At 44.3% G+C, this 13910-nt stretch overlaps 1 protein-coding gene and 1 pseudogene across 1 annotated transcript; both read right to left on the reverse strand.

Annotated features, from left to right (window-relative positions):
• LOC116594397 overlaps window positions 1–13910 on the reverse strand; it is a 1026621-nt pseudogene that overhangs the window by 48506 nt on the left and 964205 nt on the right.
• Window positions 335–13464, reverse strand: LOC116593637 (maestro heat-like repeat-containing protein family member 1). Its single transcript, XM_032347905.1, has 9 exons — window positions 13447–13464; window positions 12340–12456; window positions 12088–12132; window positions 11138–11282; window positions 9026–9069; window positions 8170–8329; window positions 7600–7652; window positions 6884–6988; window positions 335–469 (listed from the first exon to the last, which is right to left on the reverse strand). Exons 1-9 carry the CDS (start codon window positions 13453–13455, stop codon window positions 335–337), a joined length of 813 nt encoding a protein of 270 aa, XP_032203796.1. The 5' UTR covers window positions 13456–13464.

Consider the following 13910-nt stretch of genomic DNA (forward strand, 5'->3'; position numbering starts at 1 on the left):
GCAGGACAATTGGCCATTTTCAGATCAGGTCTATAAATTAGAAAATAGTACTGTAGCAATGTTAACTTCTTAATTTTGATCACTGTGCTTTGATTATGTAAGAGAATATCATTATTTTTAGGTAGTACACCCTGAAAATGGGGAAACGCGCATAACTGCAACTTCCTGAAATGATTCAGAAAATAAAATAATAATAGTAAATAGCTTGCCCAAGGGCACACAGTGAGAAAGTGGCAGACCTAGGATTCCAACAGGTTTTCTAGCTTGCCAGATCTCAGCTTTTAACTACTTCGTCATCCTGCCTTTTAAAGGAAAAATGTTTCTTTCCCCTTTGTCAGTTCCTCCACCTCACCTCCCTGTCCTGCAGGTCTTCATGGACACTTTGTAAGATAGAGGAAAGCATCGTCTTCACCAGTTTCATATTCCTTGAGGTCCGCAAGGTAAATCCAAAGAATTTATACAGGAAATCCTAGGAGGGGTGAAAAGGCAGGGTCATGCATAGCTTGGAATGAAGTTAGGATAGATTGGGGAATAGCCATTACCCAAACTGGTTTTGAAATGGTCAACCAGTTGGGGCGCCTGGGTGGCTCAGTGGGTTAAGCCGCTGCCTTCAGCTCAGGTCATGATCTCAGGGTCCTGGGATCGAGTCCCACATCGGGCTCTCTGCTCAGCAGGGGGCCTGCTTCCCTTTCTCTCTCTCTGCCTGCCTCTCTGCCTACTTGTGATCTCTCTCTGTCAAATAAATAAATAAAATCTTTAAAAAAAAAAAAAAGAAAAGAAATGGTCAACCAGCATCTTCCCCACTGCCCTATCCTCCACACTGGCCCTCCTGTTCTCTGGGGGTCATCTGGATAAGACAGTAACCCTAGACAGCAGGGGCTTTAGCTAGAGATAAGAGAAAGCTGTATTTCTAGTTTCTCAGCATCTTAGGGTACAGATCATCCCTTTAGGAACTTTCCCTGATCCATATAATTCCTATTTCCAGCTAGGAAATAAAACGTTCCTTACATCAATGTTTTACCATTACAGATCTTTCACCTTCTTGGTGAAGTTTATTTATACGTATTTTACAATTTTTGGTGCAATTGTAAATGAGATTATTTTCTTAATTTCTCTTTCTGATGCTTCATTAAGTGTAAAGAAATGCAACAGATTTCTGTATATTACTGTTGTATCCTTCACTGAATTCATTTATCAGTTTCATGGAGTTTTTAGGCTATTCGGTATATAACATCATGTCATCTGCAAATAGTGAAAGTTTTATTTCTTCCTTGCCAACTTGAATGACTTTTCTTTCTTTTTCTTGTCTGAGTGCTATGGCTAGGATTGCTGCTACTATGTTGAATAAAAGTGGTGAGAGTGGACCCCCTTACGTTGTTTTTTGATCTTAGGGGGAAAGCTCTCAGTTTTTCGCTATTGAGTATGGTGTTAGCTCTGGGTTTTTCATGTATGGCTTTTCTTATGTTGAAGTATGTTCTCTCTAAACTTACTCAGCTGAGAGTTTTTATCATGAATGGATATTGTACTTTGTCAAATGCTTTGTCTGCATCTATTGAGATGATCATATGGTTTTTATCCTTTCTCTTGTTAATGTGATCTATCATGTTGATGAATTTGTGAATACTGAACCACCCTCACATACCTGGATTAAATCCCACTTGTTTATGGTGAATGATTTTGGATTCTGTTTGTTAATATTTTTCGAGCATCTTTGCATCTATGTTCATCAGAGATCTTGGCCTGTGGTTTTCTTTCTTTATAATGCCTTTATCTGACTTTGATCAGGGTCAGATACTAAAAATGACACTAAAATGACACTAAAAAATGACACTAAAAAATGGAAAGATAGTCCATGTTCATGGATTGGAACAATCAATATTGTTAAAATGTCCATATTACCCAAAGTAATCTACAAACTAAGGCAACTCCCATCAAAATACCAACAACATTTTTCACAGAACTCGAATAATCCTAAAATTTGTCTGGAATACAAAAAACAGACAAATAAAAAAACAAAAAAGTAAACAAACAAAAAATCCAAATAGCCAAAGCAGTCTTGAATAAGAAGAACAAGGCTAGAGGTATCACAGTCCCAGATTTCAAACTTTATTACAAAGCTGTAGTAATCAAAACAGTATGGTAATGGCCAAAAACAGACACATAAATCAATGTAATAGAATAGAAAGTCCATAAGCAAACCCATGCTTTTTATGGTGGGTCAATTAATCTATGACAAAGGAGGCAAGAATATATAATGGGAAAAAGACAGTCTTTTCAACAAATTGTGTTGTAAAATCTGGATAGCCACATGCAAAAAAAAAAAAAAAAATGAAACTAAACCACTTTCTCACACCATACACGAAACTAAACTCAAAGTGGATTGAAGACATAACTGTCTCCATTTGATCCATAAATTCTTTTTTTTTCAAGATTTGTATTTTTTTGACAGACAGATCACAAGTAGTCAGAGAGGCAGGCAGAGAGAGAGAGGAGGAAGCAGGCTCCCTGCTGAGCAGAGAGCCCGATGCAGGGCTCCATCCCAGGACCCTGAGACCATGACCAGAGATGAAGGCAGAGGCCTTAACCCACTGAGCCACCCAGGTGCCACTGGAACCATAAATTCTTAAAAGAAAACATAGGCAGTAATTTCTTTTACTTCAGCCATAGGAACTTTTTTTTTTTTTTGCTATGTCTCCTCAGGCAAGGGAAACAAAAGCAAAATTAAACTGTTGGGACTACACCAAAATAAAAAGCTTCTGCACAGTGAAGGAAACCTACAACAAAACAAAAATATAACCTATTGAATGGGAGAAGATATTTGCAAATGTTATATTTGATATGGAGCTAATATCCAAAATATATTTAAAAAAACAAACTTGTACAACTTGACACCAAAAAAGCAAATAATCCAATTTAAAAATGGTCAAAGGACCTGAATAGACATCTTTCCAAAGGGGACGTATAGATGGCTAGTAGACACACGAAAAGATCCCCAACATCATTAATTATCAGGAAAATGCAAATCAAAACCACAATGACATATCATTTTACACCTGTCAAAATGGCTAAAGATAAAAAACGCAAGAAATAAGAGTTTGTGGAGATGGAAAGAAAAAGGAAACCTGTGTCCTGTTGGTGGGAATGCAAGCTGGTACAGCCACTGTGGAAAATAGTACAGATGTTCCTCGAAAAACTAAAGATAGACTAACCACATAGTCCAGCAATTTCACTACTGGGTATTCACCCAAAGAAAATGAACACACTAATTCAAAAAGATATATGCCCCCGACGTTTATTGCAGAATTATTTATTTACAATAGCCAAGAAATGGAACCAACCCAGTCCATTGACAGAGGAATGGATAAAAATGTGGAATGGAATATTATCAGCCATGAAAAGAATGAAGTCTTTCTGTTTGCAACCACATGGGTCAATCTAAAGGGTATAATGCTAAGTGAAATAGAAAAAGACAAATACGACACGATTTCACTCAGATGTGGAATTTCAGATATGAAACAAACAGAGAAAAAAAGAGGCCAACAACAACAAAAAAAGTCTTAAACACAGAGAATAAATTGGTGGTTGCCAGAGAGAAGGTGGATACGGGGACTTAAGAGTACACTTACTTTGATGAGTACCAAGAAATGTATAAAATTGTTGAGTTACCATATTGTACATCTGAAACTAATATAACATTGTTGGTTATACTTGAACGAAAAAATAAGTTAAAACAAACAAACAAATAAATAAATAAATTTTAATAGCAAAGATTTCACTTGAAAAAATTAAAAATAAAAAGTTCCAGGCGCCTGGGTGGCTCAATGCATTAAGCCTCTGCCTTTGGCTCAGGTCATGATCTCAAGGTCCTGGGATCAAGTCCCTCATTGGCCTCTCTGACTGGTAGGGAGCCTACTTCTTCCTCTCTCTTTCTGCCTGCCTCTCTGCCTACTTGTGATCTCTGTCAAATAAATAAATAAAATCTTTTTTTTAAAAAAAGTTCCTTAAATTTGCATAATTTAAAAATCAAAATAGCATAATCAAAAAAAGTATTTTTATGTAGTCTTTCTGTCTCCCTCTTCTGAATTTTAGCAGCCTTGATTCTTGCTTACTGTGCATTGCCCTGTCTACCTTGTAATATCCATATTTATGCACTCAAACACTTTCCTGCCTCACGATTTCCATATTTCCCATTTCCCCTGTCTGGAATCTTCCCTGGGTTCTTCAAAATGCTGTCTCACTCTCATCTTTCTGATCCTGGCTCAGTGAACCTTCCTTGACCTCCTAAATCCTCTCTAAGCTCACCATCCTGATACTTTCATTCAAGGCTTCATCACAATCACTAGTCATCTTGTTTATGCATTTGTTTGGTTAATTCTTAACTCGCCCCAACCTCTCATCTCCAGTGATAAATAAAGCTCAGGAGCAGTGTACGTCTTGTTCTTTGCTCTACTCCAGTACTTACAGAGTGCCTGACACAGTAGACAAAAAGGGTATATACCACATGTTCAAGGAACGTTTCAGCTCTCGCCCTAGAACCCCCTCTCGACGGGCACCTTTTCTTCCTCTAGCAGATGCTCTTCAAGCCTTATCCAGAGCTGAAGTTTCCTTCCCTTCCCTGGCTGTGGACACCATTGTGAGCAGTTCCCACCTGCAGTCTTTTTGGGTCCCTTTGTCTGGAGACGCCTGAGAGTTCTATTCTTCTCTCTCCCATCCCTGCCCCTTAACAACCATAGAAGCCTGGCACTGGTGACAGAGAGGTGGAGGGGTGGGGAGGTACAAAAGCCATCCCCTCTCACTTGTCTCTAAGCAGGATAGACTCTACAGTGTAGTTTCCATCCAGATCTCCCCACGTCCTTTCTTGGCCTCTCCTCTTCTATCCTGCGTCCTTTACCTGACCCCAGCTTCTTTCTTGACAAATCACTTGACAAGGACCCTCACTTTGGGCTCTGCTTCCATGAAACCTGACCTGAGGCACCTGACTCTCTGCTTAGCTGGAACATTACTCATCTTCCCAGACTGAATCATTTGTCTGTAGAGTGACAAATATTCCCAGTTTGCCCAGTACTGAGGCATTTCCTAGTATGCTGGACTCCTTCTTCTTTCTTCTTTCTTCTTCTTCTTCCTCTTCTTCTTCTTCTTCTTCTTCTTCTTCTTCTTCTTCTTCTTCTTCTTCTTTAAGATTTTATTTATTTGACAGACAGAGATCACAAGTAGGCAGAGAGGCAGACGGGGGGCACGGTGGAAGCAGGTTCCCTCATGAGCAGACAGCCCAATGCGGGGCTCGATCCCAGGACCCTGAGATCATGATCTGAGTGGAAGGCAGACGCTTTAACCCACTGAGCCACCCAGGCGCCCCAGTATGCTGGACTTTTAAAGCTAAAACCAGGACAGTCCTAAGTGAACTGAGATGGTAGACCACCATTGAGAAAGTTTTTCTGACCAGCCCGATCGGGCCAAGAAAATAGCTCTCCCCTCTGCTCCCAAGCATACAGTGCACATTCCAATCTCGACAATTACCACACTTATAATAATCCACTCTCTCCTCTGTTCACTCAAGCGGTGATTTCCTGAAGGCAGAGTCTGTGCCTTTTATGTGAGTACCCTGTGCCTAGTCCATGCCTGCTATGCCATAAGCATTTGTACATATTTTTAATAACTTAATTAATAAGATCAGGATCCCTGCCTGCTTCATTCTTCCATCCACAAAGCTTTGCACATAGCAGGTGCTTCATAAATATTTGTTAATAATTAGAGAGCTAATATTCAGTCTTGGAAATAAGGCCTCTTCCCTGGAGATCCCTCAAAGCCCAAATAAAATGTTGCTTGGCAACAGGAAAACAAGATTAAAAATGAAGAAACCTGGATTCAGGTGCCAATTTTACCAATAAATTGCTTAAGGCTCTAAATCCCTCTAGATTATGTTTTTCCATCTGGGAGTCGGGATAATGAGTTGTCTGTTACTTGGTCTTTTGACTTATACAAAGCAACTGCACAGGTGTCTTTGTCTATCCTCACCCACTCTCCTGTGATCAGAAGTCATTTCTGCCACTGCCCAAGTGAGGTGACCAAAATATCACAAAGGCTAAGACAGTTGACCCAGACTGCACCAGGAGTGCAGGAAAAGCCATGACAGGAACGAGGCCTTCACCAGAACAGACCTTGAGGTCTGTGAGCAAAGGAGCCCCTTCCCTAGTCAGCTCTGCAACCCCAACATCACATATACTCCTGAATCCATAGTATGACCTCAAATATTACTTGAACTAACTTGCTTCAATCTGACCCTTAGGTCAATGATCTTTCCACTGCACCAAAATACCAGCTCTATTCTTTGACCTCTGAATGACTGGGAGGTTCAGTTAAGACAACAGATGGCAAAGTTCTTGATAAAACCTTAAACAGGGGATGCCTGGGTGGCTCAGTTGGTTGGGCAGCTGCCTTCAGCTCAGGTCATGGTCCCAGCGCCCTGGGATTGAGTCCCACATCGGACTCCTTGCTCAGCAGGTAGCCTGCTTCTCCCTCTGCCTCTGCCTTCCATTCTGTCTGCCTGTGCTCACTCTCTTTCTCTCTGACAAATAAATAAAATCTTAAAAAACAAAAACAAAAACAAAACAAGACACCTTAAACACTAAGCAAATGTGAAGATATTGATATTTTTGCTGTTTCTGTGTGACTTCCAGCTCCTGGTATGCTCCATCCTTCCATTCCCCGGGGCCCAGAAACATGGGCTGGCTTTTCCCACAAGGCCTGTCCTTCGTGTACATTTCTGTATTCCTTCCCCACCAAACTCCTCCACACCAGCCTCCACCCCCACTTCCCTCCTTGCAACTACCACCAGCTGCCTGATATGCCACCTGCGCATGCGCACGCATGCACATACACACACCTTCTCCTCACCATCGCTGAAATAATTTATCCTCTCCAAGACAACCTTGATGAGTTGCTCCAGCCAGCTGTCATTATTGATGGCCACTAACGACTGACTTGAAAACTAAGAGGAAGGGAGAAGAGGACCACACAGAGCAGTGGCTGGGCTTTTCTGCCTCATGGAAGTGGGTCAGAAAGAAGCAAGAGACAAGGGGCATGGTCTGTGAATATGAAAAAAGAGCTCAAGAAATGGGGAAGAGCTGAAATACATAGGGGGGGTTAGTCAGGGCTGGAGAATAACAATATAGGGACAATGATGGTAATACCAGCTCTATGTGTGAAACCCTTTACAGTTTGCAAGGCTCTCCTTTTCCTGTATTATCCTATTTAATTCTGGGAGATGGAAGTTATTTCCATTTTACAGATGAAGGAGCTGAGGCCGGCAAAGGCTAAATTACTTACCCAAGGACACAAAGCTAGGGCCTCATTCCCATACTCTCTCTTGACAGTACAATTTTGAGGGTGTGGAATGTAAGATAAGGTCTAGGATATAGTCAAAGATTCCAATGTAGAGGCCGGGAGTCCTCTCAGAACCTCAGAAAGAGGTTCTCTTGAGTAGGGAGGTCCCTTGATCATGTCTCTAGCTCAGGGGGTCTGGGGCCTCTTCTCCTTAAGGATCCTAAAGAGGGGAAGGAAGGCAAGTGTGGAGAATTATATGTCTCTTAGAGTGCGTACCTGGAGCAGCCTGTCCTCCCACTCCTCCTGATCCAGATTCTTCTCAGTGTGATCTAGGAAAGAAGAGAGTTATAGGGACCTACCGACCAGAAGGCCCCAGCCAGGGAAAAAGAACCAACATTGGAACACCATTCCAAGGGATTTTTGCCCATCATCTCATTTAATTTGGATCGCGATCCTACAAGATAATTGTTTCCCCTTCTTTACAGAGGCTCCAGGAAATGTATGACTTTTCAAAGGCCAAACATACCCTGCTGGCAAACGTTAGAGCAAGGATACGAACCTGGGTCTCTGGTTCCAAAGCCCACACTCTTTCCCGATCCTCTGAGCATAAGAAAGAGCGTTCTGGGAAATCTGGAGGCACAGAACTCTGGGCTGCATATCTGTTCAGTGCAGAACATGGTCCAAACAAACAGACCTACCCAAACGGCATCTCAGAAAGACAGAGAGACTGGTCCTGGTGCTCCTCACACCAGGGAAGATCCATCCTGCACCTCAGGACTTCATCTCTTCCGGATTCTGCCCCGATTCCCCAGCTCCATTCCTCCCACCTCGCAGCCAACCCCTCACCATCCAGAATCTGCAACATCTGGGGGATCTCCTTCATCCACAGCTGGCCCACATTTGAGTTGATAACAGGGTCCAAGGAGGTGATAGGATGCAGGGCATGTAGTAGCCTTAGAGAGCTTATCCCAAGCTCCCTTTCTCTATAGGACTTCAGGGCAAACACCTGGAAAGCGAGAGAAGCAAGCAGGAGGCAGAGAAAGGATTGAAGGGAAGAGAAGGAAGAAAATCAGAACAAACCCATAGAATGGTAGAGCTGAGGCTTAGACCCTTCCTATTCTTTCCCACCTGTGAACTCCTACATTTTCTGCATGGTGCTCTCAAAACGTTGCCTCCTCTCTGAATCCTGGAGACCAAGTCTGCCCCTTGCTCTACTAAGATCCCGTCGTAACTTACGTGTTCCTCTACTAGCATCTATCACACTGCATTCTGGGTGGTTATTCCCGGGCTTGTCTTTCCCACTAACTCTGTGAACACTTCAAGGGAAGTTCTATACCTTGTCTTTCCAAGTGTTCATAATGTCTAGAACATTCTCACAGCATTCTAGCTGAGAAAATGAGATCTGGAAAGGCATGCAGACTTGCCCAAGATCAGCAGAGAACAGCTCACTATAAGGCCACGTAGGACACAGGTCAGGCCTTCCCCAGCCTCACCACTTCCTCACTTCAGGTCTCAGCACTATGGTCCCAATTCCCTGCTCCAAGCTGTTTGTCATCTCCCCCCAAAGCCCCTATGCTCTTTGACCCTACCCCTTATTACATGCCCAGCTCAATGCCTGGAATAACCTAGTACTCAACTATTTGTGGAATGAAGAGATGGATGGATGGATGGACAGTATTCATCCTCTACATGTATCACTTACCACAAGATGGGTCAGAAGTTTCTGTGGGGAGATGAACTGGGTAGCTAAATTAAAAAGAGAGAATAAAAGAAGAGGACAGAGTCAGTATCAGCTCCAGGATGCCCAACCTTCAGCCCCTTCTCCCACCCAACAGCCCATAACCCATTCTTCAGGGCAGGAGAAAAAGCAAAGTGGAGAGTGATTATTGGTGCCATTGCTCTGGGGATTGTGACATTCTGAATTACCCTAAAAACAGACCATTTTCAGTATTAAACATACACACACACACACACACACACACACACACACACCCCTTCTACCTGTCAGAACGGGTATCATCAAAGACAAAAATAAAAAGTATTGGCAAGAATATGGAGAAAAAGGTACCCTCGTGCACTGTTGCAGGGAAAACAAACTGGTGTAGCCACTGTGGAAAGCAGTATGGAGTTTCCTCAAAAAACTAATCATAGAAATCTCATACAATCTAGTAATTCCACACTGGGCATTTACCGAAAGAAAACAAAAACACTAATTTGGAAAGGTACAGGTGCCCTTCTGTTTACTGCAGTCTATTTACTGCAAGAGCCAAGACATGGAAGCAGCCCAAGTGTCCGTCAATAGATGAATGGATCCAGAAGAGGTGGTCTGTACACACAGACAAACACATACAAGGAATATTGCTTGGCTATAAAAAGAATATCTTGCCATTTATGACAACTTGGATGGAACTCGAAAATGTTATGCTAGGTAGAAGTTTGACAAAGAAAGACAAATATCATATGATTTCACTTATGTGCAGAATCTACAAAACTAAACACATGAACAAACAAAAATAGAAACAAAAAGAGAACCATAACTATGGAGAACAGACAGATGGTGGTCAGAGGGGAGGGATGGGCAAGACAGGTAGAGGGGAGTAAGAGATACAAACTTCCAATTATAAAATAAATGTCATGGGGATGAGAAGTACAGAATAGGGAATGTAATGAATAATCTTGTGATGACACTTGTGGTGACAGAGGGTGACAACACTTATCATGGTGAGCATACAGTAATGTATAGATTGTCAGATCACTAATATTTTTAAAGATTTTTTAAAGATTTTATTATTTATTTATTTATTTATTTATTTGAGTGGGGAGAGTAGAGAGAGAGAAGAAAAGGGAGAGGCAACCTCCTTGTTGAGCCAAGAACCTGACACGGGGCTTGATTCCAGGACCCTGAGATCATGACCTGTGACAAAGGCAGACACTTAACTGAGTGAGCCACCCAGGAGCCCCCATACAGAACACTGTATGTCACTTATACCACAATAAAATGATTTAAATAGAGAGACAGACTAGGGAAGAAAGGCATTGTCCAGCGGAAGCATGGTAAACAGTCACCATCGTGAGTGTGTCCTATTAGTTTATACCTTGAAAGGATCTCCCACTATCCTGAGAAGTTCTTATCCAGGCACACATTTTCATGCTTTTCATATTTGAAAATCCTGGGTCGACCTTTTAAATATCTATTGTTTACACTGATTATAATCAGGACTCTCAACGCTGGGAAAGTCATTTGCTACCTCTCCACCTTTTAAACCCTAAGAGAGAATGCTTATTTTCCAAACACACAAACTCCCACACACCCCAAGTAATGTGCCAAACAGATAGCCTCACCCCGACTCTGACTCTCCCTGGAGTAGCAGTCAGGGATTGGGTGAGCAAAGAGTGAGGCTCAGAGTCGGGGCAAAGAACTAAGGGTCAGGAATGTCTGTGTACGAATTACTTTGTAATTAACAACAAAGTTTGTGCATCTCTACTCCAGTGTTTCAAGACGAGGAATAGAGGAAAAAGGATCTGTTGGGGTGGGGGCGGGGGGGGGCTCTTGCCTCTCTTCCAGAAGAATCCCCTTTTCATCCATGTGAAGATCAAATGGAATCAAGCTGCTGCCCAAACCCTTTGCCTTCCTCCTCCGTCCAGGCCCAGGCTCACAGCTGTGCTCTCGTGGCCCTCCCAGCAGATCTGCGCCCTCTCCCCACACCCAGGACCCCTCCAGAGTCCCAGTCCCTCTCCCACCCTCCCCTCCCGCCTGTGGCAGCCTGTTTCACAACTGCCCCCTCTCCACGGTCTCCTCGACCTGTGTACTTACGGCTGAGGAGGAAGCTGCTTAGATAGGGAACCTGGCCCAGGGACCGGGCCTTCAGAGCCATGTCTGTGGCTATCTTACTCAGCAGCACGAAGACCAAGGTGTTGCTGGGCTGGCATGCCAAGGTGATCAGTTTGGGCAAGGACACCTGGCAGAAGAGGTGGCAAGGGGATTCGATGTCAAGCTCCAAATCAGTCCCAATCATAAGTTCTCTAACCCTATGGCTTTGTCCTCCTTTCTTGGAGGGACATTTGAGACCTGTATACACAGCCCCCTCCATCTCACTGATAATCCCCCTTCCCTCTCCTTCTTCCCACACATGTTGGTAAAACACAACCAAGGTCCTGATGAAAATTACAACAGGATGGACTTGATTAAATAGAGGGGCTTCTTGAAATGTGGAATTGTGTGACTTGTCATCGCCTTCACAGGGGGGCATTCCGGGGGCAAAAGACATGCTAGCCATCGGGAGACAGCTTGCTGGGAGGGAGAGGGGGGTGTCTGGGAAGAAGAGTAAATCACAGCTGTCCTTTGCTTCTCATGGCCCCTGACTCAGCTTTGACCCACACAACAACTCGTAGAGTCTCCAAGAATCCTTAGAGGCTGAGCAGGCAGGGTGGATAATTGCCCGTCTTTTTTTATGGGAGAAACTATAGCCTGGAGAGCAATTTACTCGAGATTTTATAGCCAGAAACTGGCTGAGCAAGACCCAGGCTCAGGCCTCCAGGTTTACCACCCAGTGACCCTCTGCTCCACTGAGCCACTCCTCAGAGGAGCCCCAGACACTCGAGTGGGAACAGACAGAGGTGGGGAGGGTAAAAGGGACAGTACAGGGGGTTAGGTGGAGTGGGGGGAAGGGGGGAGACAGAGAGAATGCAATCTGGGGGTCAGGGTGTCTGGGAAGCCAGGAGAGGAGGAGATGAAGGAGCCTCTTTGACCCTAGCTGCTTGTACCATCTGTAGGATTTCAGAACACATTCGTTGGATGTCCTCTTCATTCTGGAGTAGGAAAAGATTTAAATCTGAAACCAATGCTAGCTGAGTCTTCTGATTCAAGGCCTCCCCTGGCTCACTGCTCAGAGTTTTAGACATCAAAGCCCCTTCCCACTGTGCCAATGATGCCCTCTTCTTCCTTCCCTCCTGCTCCCGAACCTGCCCTTCTCTTGCTGCCACCCTCTGTCCCCTCCCTGCCTGGCCCCTGCTCACAGAGCTGGCAGACTCGCTGAGCTTGATGACATAGTTGATGATGATATTCCCCTGGGGCATGGCCAAGTAGTCATGCCGGCCCAGCATCTCGATGAAGTGCAGGAGGGCCTTCCGAACCTGCGGGGGGTAGTTTTGAAGGGGGAGCGTCACCTATCATGTGACAAGATAGGAAGGAACATCAGTATGACACTTCATGTTCCAGGTGAGAACACAGAGGATAAGAGCCTGTGACAGGAGTCTTCAAGGGACTCAGATCTCCCAACTTCAAGCCCAATGTGACTCTTCACTGGTCTCTAGGTGATGACAGACAACCCTACTCGACCCTGAAGTTCTAGCCTATTTCAGTTCTTACCATTCTCCTGAAGAACTGTAAGCACTGAGCTTGCCCACGCCTTACATAAGTAATGGACAGGAGAGTGGGTAGGGAGAAATCAGAGTCCAGGAGAAGTCCCATGTTCTGGCCTTCATAGGGAAAGCCAGAAATGAATCCCACAAGTCCGAGGGCCTAGCCCTCAAGATCCAAGTCTCTCCATCAACCTTCTGAAGATTTAGGACTTGGTTTTTAGGGATGGTGCCATAGTTGTCCACCTGGTCCCAATTCAGAGCTGGGAGCAATATTTGCTGCCTCCAATCTGGGCAGAGGTTGCTAAAAATATTGTGCCATGGAACCCATGCTTGATATGATGTTTGAGGTCTTCTTTCCCCAAGAAAACTGAATATTTAGGGGGCAGAATTAGTATGTGGGGTTCCTGGGTGGCTCAGTGGGTTAAAGCCTCTGCCTTCAGCTCGGGTCATGATCCCAGGGTCCTGGGATCGAGCCCCGCATCAGACTCTGCTCCGTGGGGAGCCTGCTTCCTCCTTTCTCTCCCTCTGCCCGCCTCTCTGCCTACTTGTGATCTCTGTCTCTCTGTCTGTCAAAAATAAAATCTTTAAAAATAAAAAAGAATTAGTATTCTTTAGAGCTCTGTGTCCCCACTGACAAGGCTCAGAAAAATAGGTAGGAACCACCTGTCCACTTCTCAAATCCTTCTCAGGCTCCGAAGAGCTCACATGTAACCCATGGGCAGAGTCTGAGGCCAGGGCAGGCTTGGTAAGGGGATGCCTTACCTCTCTCATCCATGAACAGCCTCCCCTCTCCGCTCTCCATTTTATACAACTTCAAGGTCTCAAGAAAGCAACTGCCCTCCCGGCCCAAATATTCTGCCTTTCTGCTCACTGGTTTGAGATCGTCCTGAATCATGATGATGACGGAATGCATCACTTCATTCTTCAGTTGTTCTGTCTGGGGCACTAGAGAAAAGACACACACGCAGCTGGGGATCAGTCTCCTTCCGCCTCCTCTGTCATATTGGGAGGCACAAGACAGACAGGTGAGAGGAATTCCAGGTACTGTCCTGTCTTCCAGGACCAGATAGAGCACCCAAAGATTATCTCCACCATCCCTCTGCTTCAAACCAGACTGAAGAGTGACAAAAAACGGGATTTTCATCAAGATGGCTTTGGAGCCCCAGCTCTTTTCAGTCTCCTACGAATGCCCACGACCCCAGTCAAGCTGTTCCCGCAACCCCCAC

This window comes from Mustela erminea, chromosome 6 (assembly GCF_009829155.1).
Source record: "Mustela erminea isolate mMusErm1 chromosome 6, mMusErm1.Pri, whole genome shotgun sequence".
Lineage (NCBI taxonomy): Eukaryota > Metazoa > Chordata > Mammalia > Carnivora > Mustelidae > Mustela > Mustela erminea.

Coding starts and splice junctions, on each gene's coding strand:
- LOC116593637 (XM_032347905.1), bottom strand. Junction 11,283..12,087: donor GTTCTGAAATCCTACAGATG/GTACAAGCAGCT, acceptor CTCTTCTGCCAG/GTGTCCTTGCCCAAACTGAT. Junction 9,070..11,137: donor AAGCAGCTTCCTCCTCAGCC/GTAAGTACACAG, acceptor TTTTTAATTTAG/CTACCCAGTTCATCTCCCCA.